Genomic DNA, 11,652 nt, shown 5'->3' with positions numbered 1-11,652 from the left:
GCGTTTCTCGTGCAAAAGTCGTCGTTTTTCCAACTTTGAGGGAAGGTTGCCACCGGAAGACCGTGTCGCAAGGGAAAAACGAAGTCATTCTCGGAACCTACATCAAAAAAGGACAAAATTTGGAGGGGTAACTTTTTTTAAAATCGAAAAACGTGCCCAGACGACACACACTAATGGCTATGACTACCTCACTGACGGGTCCGAGAACCTAGTCCAATGAGCCAATGATCGTCAGGGAGAAAACAGTTCAGGAATCATTACGGTTCTTCTTTGGATCCGGTTTAAGGGGGCATCCTAGTGTAGCAGGCCTAGAAAACGTGTTCTTTTGCGATTTTTCTTAAAAAGAAATGGAAGCAACAGAGGGAAAACTAGGTTTGCTACATAAAAGTACACATATTTTCCTGTCCAAAACTGCTAAGATGTTGACCAACGCCTCATGCATACCGGAGAAACGGCCTGCGAGAAAACGCGCGTCGCGAATGTCGTGGACGCATGGCGTGCACGATATCTACCCTCCAAATGGTCCGATCGGGCCAACTCCAGTGTCCGCGTGTTCTTTAGACTTGCCGCCATGGCATTAGCCTCCAACTTTTAAAACAAATAATTATTACTATTTTTTTGATCACACTAAACTTTTAGTTTCAAAACATTGGGTAAAATTTCAACTTTACGATTTTTTTGGACAAGGTTCTAGTTGACCGAGGCCAAAACTGGAGGTTCATGCCATAGCCACACTATCTGAGAGCACTCAGAAAAAAATTGAGCTCGATCGGACCATTCGTTCGGCAGTTATCGTGCACGCCATGCGTCTACGACATTCGCGACGCGCGTTTTCTCGCAGGCCGTTTCTCCGGTATGCGGGAGGCGTCGGTCAACTTTTTAGCAGTTTTATACAGGGAAAGATGTGTACTTTTATGCAGCAAACCTAGTTTTCCCTCTGTTGCTTCCGTTTTGTTTTTTTAACAATCACAAAAAACACGTATTTTTGGGCCTGCTACACTAGGATGCCCCCTTAAGCTGGGTAAAATCCCCCCTTCCCAGACGCTCACCGCACGTTTTAGCTGAGTGCTAAAACGTTGATTTTTACAGAACAATCTGTAGAAATTCGTGCTTCTAATGAAACCCGGTACCGAACAGCAGAAGTTTCATGTCCCTAATTTTAGAGTAATAAGACCTCGACAAAAGGTTCGAGTATGTCAAAATTTGGGCCCGGAAGGCCCTGTTCCCCTACACTTTCTCCTTAACTCGTCTTGGGTGTCAGCGCTGCAGGCCTAGCTATATTTGCGCCAGGCGCGTCGCAGCGTAGCAGTGTTCCGTAAGATATCGCGAAGCCTGTTACGCGAGACGTGGTCTGGCGTACATGTAGCTAGTCCTACACGGGTGTTGTAGATCCTTTGAATGAACGAAACACTACTTAAGACCGACTCAACCTGTCATGTTATGTGTCACAGGAATTGATTGAGGAGCTTTGAAGGAACAGCTTGAAACAGCAGGCCAAATTCTCAATTGTGTGGCCAGCAAAGTCAAAGCAATGTAAGCTTCGTCCAGCAGTGCCAAAATCCTCTTTCTAAATATAAGTGGAACTGGTCGCTAGATTATCTTATCAAAATGCTCAAACCGATCATCACAAGTAGCAGCAGACAGTCTCTACTTTGATGAGTTACTCCGTAGGAAAAAAAAAATATTTTTAAAAAACGTCATTTTTGGGACCATTGGTTTTGTTTTTTTTTTAAATCCAATTTTTGAGCTAGAATACTCATCTTCGAACTCGATCTGTCTTTTTATGACACAAATGTTCCTGAAAATCCCAGGTCACTCGCGCACTTTGTTTTCGAGTTTTCGTGCGGACAGATACACAGACAGACAGACACACAGACAGACAGAGTTTTTTCCGACCAAACGGAGTAATAGGCTTCGCTAATCGCTCAGCCAACAATTTACAAGAATGATCACTAGCTATGCTATATGTTCGCCAGACCACGTCTCACGTAACAGGCTTCGCGATATCTCACGAAACACTGTTACGCTGCGACGCGCCTGGCGCACATATAGCTAGGCCTGCGGCGCTGACACCCGAGCCAGGAAAATAGGAGTGAAAATACAATTTTTCGAAATGAAGACTTCTTAACGATTTAATCGACCATGTGATCCTTTTTACCTCACGTTTGTAAAAAAAATGCCCCCTATGACCTAAACGGTACGAGATAGAGCCAAACGGACGGAATTTTCGCCCAAAGGGCTCTACTTTGGTGGTTTACCCGTTAGGAAACCATAAAAAAATATTTGGTAAAAATACATTTTGCGACCTGTACTTTTTGATTTTTGAAAAAGCCAATTTTTGAGCTAGAATGCTCATCTTGGAACTCGATCTGTCTTTTTATGACACAAAACGACCCCGAAAATTTCGATCGCTAGCTCTATTCGTTCTCGAGTTATCGTGCGGACAGTCAGACAAACACACAAACACACAAACACACAAACAGAATGAAACTTTTCCGGTCAGTGGAGTAATGGGCTTCGCTAATCGCTCAGCCAAAAAAATAGGTGGTAGTATTTGTATCACCCAATTGTAAAGCACTTTTGGGTGTCATGTCCAGACTTCAGATGTTCCAGCTAACTACATCTTTTTCATGAAGACCTGTAGTGTCCATATACGTGCATATTGTTACTGAAATCAATGTTTATATGCGCTGTTAAGAGCTTATAAGTTCAGCCAAAATTTCGTAGTTTGCAGATTGGTTATTTCTCTCATAGTGTTTTGAGATCCGTTATTCTTGTTCGGGGGCGACGATTGTTACAGATTTTGCTGATAATTAGGCAAGTAATTGAGGCATTTGGTTCTGTTTGCGGTGATGTATGCCACTTCACACTTCTGGCATACGTGTTAGTCATCTTTGCATCATGCTCCCTACTCCTCCGAGAAGTTGGTAGAGTTGCCCAGCAAACCGGAAAGGTAAGAACAGCACACATCATCCTCTTAAGCAGCATTTTGTTGCGAGGGCAGGATATGACTTATCTTCCGGATAGATCACATTCACAGATATTGTGTCAGTGTGCGTCTAGACCGAACCGACCTATCTGGCCAAGAATTCGAAAGGACCTATATAGAAGCAGCTCAGAAGTTCAACAAATAGCAGGCTCGACATAACGCAGCCGTTACAGCAGGGGCAGGGTTGTTAGTGCCAGTACAAGCTCGTTAGAGCGCTAACGCCAGAAAATTAAAACAAGTGCCAGTTGCACCATCAAATTCTCTAACACGATTTAGTTAATGCGGTGAGGGCTCTGAGGTCATTGAGAGGTGCACGGAATGACGGCACATTCGTAGTTCCAAAAAAGCTGCCCTGGGCGCTGGCTGGAGGCCTACACCGTATTTAGTACGTGGGTGATTCCACGGTAGAGTGCAAAATTGGCCTTTGAAACCAACTCGGTGAAAGTATTGTTTTAAAAGTTTTAAAAATACATATTGCTCGAGTGGTTGGGTTGCGCGGCGGTGGAAGCTCCAAAAATATTTCCTAAAATATCACTTTTTGGTCATAGGCCAACTGACTAGACGTGGTGCAGAACAGGAAGCAATAGAAACTATCGGTAACGATGTTTAACTGTATATGTATTGCTACTTTGGTTTGTAACCTGGTCAGGGTTTCTCGGTTTTGAGGTTGGAGAACGGCACTCTCGTACACACATTATACGACGCATAGGCAATATTTTAACAAGGTAGATGTACGCCAGACCACGTCTCGCGTAACAGGCTTCGCGATACCTCACGAAACACTGTTGCGCTGCGACGCGCCTGGCATACATTTACCTTGGCCTGCGGCGCTGACACCTGAGTCAGGTAGTGCAAAAATGTGCACAAAGATACGGGCCTCCGGCCCGTCAACGCCCGTCACTTCGACTATTCATGCAGGGTTGTACATTTTTTCGCTTATTTTCGTCAAAAACACTCTCTAGCGCCTCAACGGTTTGAGCTAGAGCAAAACGGACAAAATTTGTGTCCGTAGGACTCTACTTTGATGAGTTACCCCTTAGAAAACCATAAAAAATATTTTTACAATACGTCATTTTTGGGACCTGTTGTTTTTGATTCTTAAAAATCCAATTTTTGAGCTAGGATGCTCATCTTCGAACTCGATCTGTCTTTTTATGACACAAAACGACCCTGAAAATCCCAGGTCGCTCGTTCAATTCGTTTTCGAGTTTTCGTGCGGACAGATACACAGACAGACACACAGACACACAGACAGACAGACAGACAGAAAAAGTTTTTTCCGACCAGACGGAGTAATAGGCTTCGCTAATCGCTCAGCCAATTAGTAAATAGAGAGAGAATGTACAAACAAGCAGGCCCGCCTTTCCGTCAAACGGAGTTGTCAGCTCCGCTTCGCCGCGCCAGCAACTCCGTTCGGCAGGGGCCGGGCCTGCTTGGCCTGCCGGCGGCGATGGTCAGGCCTGCGGCCCGACCGTTTCTGTCACGCGATTTGTTGAAGAACATATTCAAATAATGTAACGGGCCTTTGGCCCGCACAAGGTAAACAAAAAACTCGGATTCCGAGGCGGAAATCTCGATTTCCGAGGTTGTCCTAATTCCGAGCTACCGATCCCGAAATCGGGTAAACGTGTCTCTAAAACCGAGTCACCTTTTACCTGATTCCTAAAAACGATTCCCGGATTACGAGCTCCATACCTCAGAATCAGAGCAGAGTGGCTCTAAATCATACTTTGGATGCTCGAAATCGAGAGGATGCCTCAAAAGTCGATTTCCTGCCTCAAAAATTAAAATTTCTATTTTCTTCTGGCCTCCAATTCTGAGTTTTTTGTTTACCGTGCAAAGCCCGTTGTCCTTAAAATCTGCCCCGTAGACACGAGAAAGGGATGTAACGGTGAAGCACCGTGACTACAACCCACCCTTCTGCTTAGCAAACGTTTCTTGGGGTGGGAGGAAGGCATTTTCGCGATATCTCACGAAACACTGTTACGCTGCGATGCGCCTGGCATACATCTACCTAGGCCTGCGACGCTGACACCGGAGTTGGGCCAAAGGCACGATCGTAAATAGGCCTTATTCGGCACAAAAAGTCACAAATTTTGTGCTTTGGGGTTTTTCTTTGGCTAATTACCCCAAAGAAGACCATAAAATATCTGAAAAAAACTATTAAACTGTTTTGGGGAGATTTCCGTGTGAAGAACGCCCTCTGGAGCCCAAACGGTTAGAGACAGAGCAGAATGGACAAAATTTTGGTCCAAAGGGATCCTGTTGGACGAGTTCCTTCTAGGAAGAATCTTTTAAGGAAAGTTTTTTAATAGAAATGTTTTGGGTTCTTTGTTTTTGATTTTTTGACACGTCAATTTTTAAGCCAGAGGGCTCAAAATCGAAACAGTTCTTGCTTTTTATGATACAAAGTTACAATAAAAATTTGAGCCTTCCAGCTCAAACCGTTCTCGAGTTATCGTGCTTACAGACAGACAGACAGACCAACAAACAGACAGACGCGAAACTTTTTGATCATCACTGGAGTAATAGGCTTCGCTATCGCTCAGCCAACAAGGCCCTCCAGCGCCTAAACGTTTAGAGAAAGAGGCAAACGGACAAAATTTTCGCCCATGGGCCTCTACTTTGACGAGTTACCTCTTAGGAGATTATAAAAAAATATTTTTTTCTGACTTTTTTGACCTACCCCATTTTCTTTGTTACCCCCTTTTAGTCCTTCACGACTGGTTGCCAGGATTTTCCGTCGGCGTCTCGTTTTCCAGGAGTGAACCTTAAGATACCCTGAAAATTTGAAGTCTCTAGTACATCTCCTTCTAGTGGAACAGACAGACACACAGACACGCAGACACACAGACAGACGGACAGACACGAGGTCGTTTGCATAACGAAAGGGTCCTAAGAACGTTGTCCTACCTCGCAGTGACGCTTCAACATTGTTTGATCTCGCAGTAACGCTTTAACGCTGTTTGATCTCGCGGTGACGCTTCAACAAAGTCCGATCTCCTTTTGACGTCCTCTGCAGCGCCATCTTCTTCCAATTGCGAGTTGAATAATATTGGCAGTAGAGAAAAAGTAAAAACATCTATGCCGTCCTTGATTTTTTAAGAACACATTGCAATTTTTACTTTTTCTGTACTGCCAATAATCGGACTTTGTTGAAGCGTCACTGCGAGATCAAACATTGTTGAAGCGTCACTGCGAGATCGGACAACGTTCTTGGGACCCATCGATAAGCCCACTAGATAGCTTTTCTAAAGCAGAAGGGCGGGCTAAAAAGACAGATCAAGTTCGAAGTTGATCATTCTAGCTCAAAAATTAGATTTTAAAAAAATCAGAAACAACAGATCCCAAAAATGACGTTTTTAAATATTCTTTTTTATGGTTCCCTAAGGGGTAACTAAATAAAGTCAAGTCCCGTCGACGAAAATTTTGTCCGTTTTGCTCTAGCTCAAACCGTTCAGGCGCTAGAGGGTATTTTTGACAAAAATTTGGCAAAAATGTATAACCCTGCATGCTTAGTCGAGATGACGGGCCGTTGACGGGCTGTAGGCCCGTATCTTTGTGAACATCTTCCAACTACCCAGCTCGGGTGTCAGCGCCGCAGGCCAAGGTAGATGTATGCCAGGCGCGTCGCAGCGTATCAGCGTTTCTTGTGATATCGCGAAGCCTGTTACGCGAGACGTGGTCTGGCGTACATCTACCTTGTTAACGATTTATCACATTCAGATGAAGCCGTACATGGTCGAGCTAACAACAACTAGTGGAACTAACTATCGGTAAAGTCAGAATCCAAACCAAAAAATTTCAATATGTGGTCTACTAATCTTTCAATTACGTTCGCGTTGCATTTGATTGGCAGGTTAGTGATGTGGCAGCGATGCATGTACAGCTAGTTCTTGGCTGTTCCCGTCTGAATGCTGCATTCGGCGCCTATCTTCCGCACATCGCTGTGGTAAAAGATATTTTACTGTAAAAAATCTATATGAACGCATGCTAGATACTAAGGGGGCATCTTCTAGTGCTAGCCCTTCTCAGGGAGAGTAGAGGCTGGTGCAAATGAGAACTAGATAAAATTTCATTGGCTGAGCGATTAGCGAAGCCCATTACTCCACTGACTGAAAAAGTTTCATTCTGTTTGTTTGTTTGTTTGTTTGTTTGTCTGTCTGTCCGCACGATAACTCGAGAAAGAATAGGGTATTGGTCTAGAGCGCTGAGCGGAAGTAGCAGAACAAAACCGGAAGGTGGAAAGGCGCCCGGGCCGTCCACCTCTCCTCCACTGGGCAGAGTGGGGGAGCGCCCGAGGAGAATTAGAGGGCAGGTGGGGAAGAGTGCGGGCGCCTTTCCATCTCCGGTTTTTGTTCTTCTACTTCCGCTCAGCACTCTAGACCAATACCCTATTGAGTGAGTGATCTGAGAATTGTAGGGTCGCTTTGTATCATAACAAGCAGGCCCGCCCTTCTGCCAAACGCTCGCCGGCAACTCCGTTCGACGAGTTGAAAGACTGGACCAGTTGAATTACTGGACTAGTTGCAAGACTGGACCAGTTGCAAACTAGACCAGTTGGAGGATTGGGCCAGTTAAAAGTTTGGACCAGTTGCAAATCGCTCTTAACTAGACCAGTTGGAAGGGTGGACCGGTTGCAGAGTGGACCGGTTGCAGAGTGGACGAGTCACAGAGTGGGCCAGTGGAAAGACTGGACCAGTTGCAAAGTAGACCAGTTGAAGGACTAGACCAGTTGGAGGACTGGACCAGTTGAAAGACTGGACCAGTTGAACGTTTTTCGACTTGTGATACAGTAGACATTCCTAGATTGAAAACACCGCGTACAAAGAGTTGTCAGGTTTCTGGCTTCTGGCAACTTGGATCAGCATAATTTACAGCATAGTTTCGTTCTAGTAAAGTTTGATTCACAGTGTAAATACGAAATATTTACGATAAGAGGTAAGCTTTAAACGTGTTGTGAGGAGTCTATTTACGCACAGTTGCATCAGAAGAGCAAAAGCAAAACAAATAAATCCACTTTTTATAATCAGGACAGTTATTAATGATTTTAGCTGTTCTTTAGTGAAAGTGTTAAACTATGTGTTGAAGAGATAAAGTTTGTGCACACAGACTGAAAATCAATTTGTGTCCACATTTGTAGATGAGTGACAAGCATAAAACAGTATCTAGGTTGGGTTTAGTGGTTTTAGTACAATAGATGACACAGCAAATCGTAACCATTAACCCACTACAGCCAAACTGCAGTTATAAACTGTAGTCGGTAGTTGCATGCCCATTCACGGTGCTGCTTACAAATCTATTACAGATTGAATCCATTTAAAGAACACACATGGGTGCAATTGGCTTTGCAAATACCGGCTATTCTTAGTGTTCTGTTGTAATACGGTTTAAATGCAATATTGAAAGTACAGTTCGGTCACTGCAGTTGGAACTATGCTCTAACTTGTTTCTCTTACTGTCTAATGCAGCATTCTAAGTGAGATTTACATGCGACATGACAGTTATAAAGACAAAATGAATAACAGTGACAGAACCGTGCATCAGCGCAATGTGAATCTAATTTCTGAAAGTACCACTTCACAAAATTATGACGTGACAAACGTTTTGTGATTTCTTTTGTCATAAGTTTCTAATCGGCTCGACATATTTTCAAGCGGGCTTATGCGTTAGATAATTTTATACGCTTCACCTACTATAATTGTGAATATTAAGTCTATTAATTTTTACTGTATTTATTCATTTTACTAGGCCCCGTCTGTGATCCCTTTGCTGAGCACCGTTACGATAATCATGTCTGCCGAGAAGGCTGATATGTACGCTGCTGGATCCTTTCCTGCCGTCCTGTTCTATTTAGCGCCTTTGTGCGCGGTTGGGGACATGCTAGTGGCTGGCAGCGACAGCTTTTGTTTCAGTGCCTACTGTGTAAGTGACTTGTTAAGGGATGTTGATCTTTAACACTGAAAAATGAAGTGTTTAACTGACGTGCACATGTTCGTACTCAACACTATGTTTCAATGAAACACCATCCTCCAATGAATTTTCCCTTCTACTTAACTATAAATCTTGCGTTTTACGTCCCGAAAAGTAGCTGCCCATCTTCGAATAAATTTCCTCGAATGAATTTTCCCTTCTATTTAACTATTGCCAATTTCCCCATCCCCATTTACTAGGATATTATTGGCTGAGCGATTAGCGAAGCCTATTACTCCGTCTGGTCGGAAAAAACTTTTTCTGTCTGTCTGTCTGTGTGTCTGTCTGTGTGTCTGTGTGTCTGTGTATCTGTCCGCACGAAAACTCGAAAACGAATTGAGCGAGCGACCTGGGATTTTCAGGGTGGTTTTGTATCATAAAAAGACAGATCGAGTTCGAAGATGAGCATTCTAGCTCAAAAATTGGATTTTTAAATAATCAAAAACAACAGGTCCCAAAAATGACGTTTTTTAAACATATGCCAGGCGCGTCGCAGCGTAACAGTATTTCGTGAGGTATCGCGAAGCCTGTTACGCGAGATGTGGTCTGGCGTACATCTACCTTGTAGTTAGATAGAAGGAGAATTATTCGAGGAAAATAATTCGAAAACGGGCAGCTACTTTTCAGGACGTCAGACACAAGATTTATAAGTAAATAGAACTGAAAATTCATTGGAGGACGGGCAGCCACCAACTTCCCTTATAAAACGAAATCATTCCGAAACTCGTCCGGGACTGTTCCAAAAGCAGTCCGATCGTCTCGGACACTTCCAAATATGTTCCAGGACAGTTCGTCAGCAATCCGAGTCCGATACCGGACTGTCCGAAAGTAGACCTCAGCCCCCAGGACTGCCCGTAAAAAGTCCGATGCTACCAGACAGTCCCTTAAAAGTCCGGTAGTCCGGTCCGGACCGTCCGAAGACAGTCCGAATATCAACCCAGATCGTCACAGGACGGTCTCGAGCTGTTTAAACACAAAAGACTTCTAAATTTTTTGTGAAAATTGGCAAACTATATATTCATACAATGGGGCACAACAGATCCAACTTTGTCGTTAGGACGCATCCCAGGATTTTAAGCAAGTCTATTTCTAGCTCTGATTTCGTTTGAGTTACAGCACAACTGAGGAGAGGTGATGGAGAGTGTACTGTTGGGGGCAGTAATGGAGGGGGAGGGGGCACTTTCTCTAGTCCAGTTCTCTTTGAAACCGAGCGTACATACATACATGCGTATATACACGATGAAACATTTGGACTGACATACACTTTTCCATGTGTGGATGTGTGATCGGCAGGGTCCGTGGCTTGAGGAGGGCCCGGCGACCCGACGCTGTCGCTGGTTGCTGATGAGCGCCCCTACGATGAACCTATCAGTGCCGGGTATGGTGAGCGTCAACCGACCTACTTTCCGGAAGGCAGCGCGTACATGGTTCCAGTTTCTTCAGGTCCTGATTGAGCTAAAGGCGTAACGGCTGTAATCTCAAGACTTTGTTTTTTTTGTTTTGTTTTTTTCAATAAAAAAGTTGGTCTGTTTTAAGAGGCGGTGATGATTGTGATCCGCTTGTGGACCGTTCTACAAGGGGCGCATAAGCAGCAGGGACGAAAGTTAACAAGTAGTTCCACTGTTTTACCAATCAAATTTGCAGACTCACTTTACTCCACATTCAAAAGACGTTTCGACACAGCCGCAGCTCTAGCCAGCAAAGCTGACCTGCCGTAAGTGCGATACCTCAGAAAGCCGCTCAGTCTGGTTTGGACAACCGTTCATTCCGTGAAGGCGCTTCGACAACAGCTTAGTCAGCCAAACCCGCCTAAACAACCGCTCAAATGACTTTTTTGACGCTTTTAATGTTTTGACCGCTTCCGACTAAAAAGACCATGCTCGTTTTGATTGTGATATCAAAACATGATCGTCAAAAAAGTCATTTAAAGCGGGTCGGCTGACTGACCGGTTGGAGCGGCTCAGCGGAATGAGCGGTTGTACAAACTGCTCGACAGACTAAGCGGTTGTCGTAGCGCTTCGGTAGACTGGACGGTTTTCACTCTGAGGAATCGAGTTGGCCACAAAACAAAAGTTTGCCAGAAAAAAACTACGTCAAAATTTTTCGATAAAAGGTACTTAAAATTAACAACCAAAAACGCGTTTTATGACCATGTCACTATACTTCCTCCCTTGGTACATATTTACACATAGCGCATTATTTCCCCCGTTTGCTTCATATCCCTTACGGGCTGTGATACTTCCTCCTTAGGAAAATATTTCCTCCTAAGCTTCATATCCACCCATAGTGCACTATATTGCCTCCTAAGCCCTATTTCCCCTATGGCTTTACTTCGGAGCATTTTTTGGCTGAGCGATTAGCGAAGCCTATTACTCCAGTGATCAAAAAGTTTCGCGTCTGTCTGTGTGTGTGTCTGTCTGTCTGTCTGTCTGTCATCACGATAACTCGAGAACAAATTGAGCTAGTGACCTGGGATTTTCAGGGTCGTTTTGTATCATAACAAGCAGGCCCGCCCTTCCGCCAAACGCAGTTGCCGGCTCCACTTCGCTGCGCCGGCAACTCCGTTCGGCAGGGGCCGGGCCTGCTTGGCCTGCCGGCGGCGATGGTCGGGCCTGCGGCCCGACCATTTCAGTCCCGCGATTTACTGAAGTGCATCATCAAAAACATAATGTGACCGGTAAATCACTTTG

At 44.5% G+C, this 11,652-nt stretch overlaps 1 protein-coding gene across 1 annotated transcript; it reads left to right on the top strand.

Annotated features, from left to right (window-relative positions):
• Positions 1 to 6,852: 6,852 nt before the first annotated feature.
• LOC127751577 (uncharacterized) lies at positions 6,853 to 10,497 on the top strand. Its single transcript, XM_052275319.1, has 3 exons — positions 6,853 to 6,941; positions 8,741 to 8,914; positions 10,256 to 10,497. Exons 1-3 carry the CDS (start codon positions 6,867 to 6,869, stop codon positions 10,427 to 10,429), a joined length of 423 nt encoding a protein of 140 aa, XP_052131279.1. The 5' UTR covers positions 6,853 to 6,866; the 3' UTR covers positions 10,430 to 10,497.
• The last annotated feature ends 1,155 nt before the right edge of the window (positions 10,498 to 11,652 follow it).

This window comes from Frankliniella occidentalis, unplaced genomic scaffold (genome assembly GCF_000697945.3).
Source record: "Frankliniella occidentalis isolate FOCC.00 unplaced genomic scaffold, Focc_3.1 Scaffold571, whole genome shotgun sequence".
NCBI lineage: Eukaryota > Metazoa > Arthropoda > Insecta > Thysanoptera > Thripidae > Frankliniella > Frankliniella occidentalis.
Note: the sequence above shows the minus strand (reverse complement) of the source record. Positions and strands in the feature narration are given on the sequence as shown.

Coding starts and splice junctions, on each gene's coding strand:
- LOC127751577 (XM_052275319.1), top strand. CDS start 6,867: ATGCATGTACAGCTAGTTCTTGGCTGTTCCCGTCTGAATGCTGCATTC. Junction 6,942..8,740: donor ATCTTCCGCACATCGCTGTG/GTAAAAGATATT, acceptor TCATTTTACTAG/GCCCCGTCTGTGATCCCTTT. Junction 8,915..10,255: donor TTTGTTTCAGTGCCTACTGT/GTAAGTGACTTG, acceptor TGTGATCGGCAG/GGTCCGTGGCTTGAGGAGGG.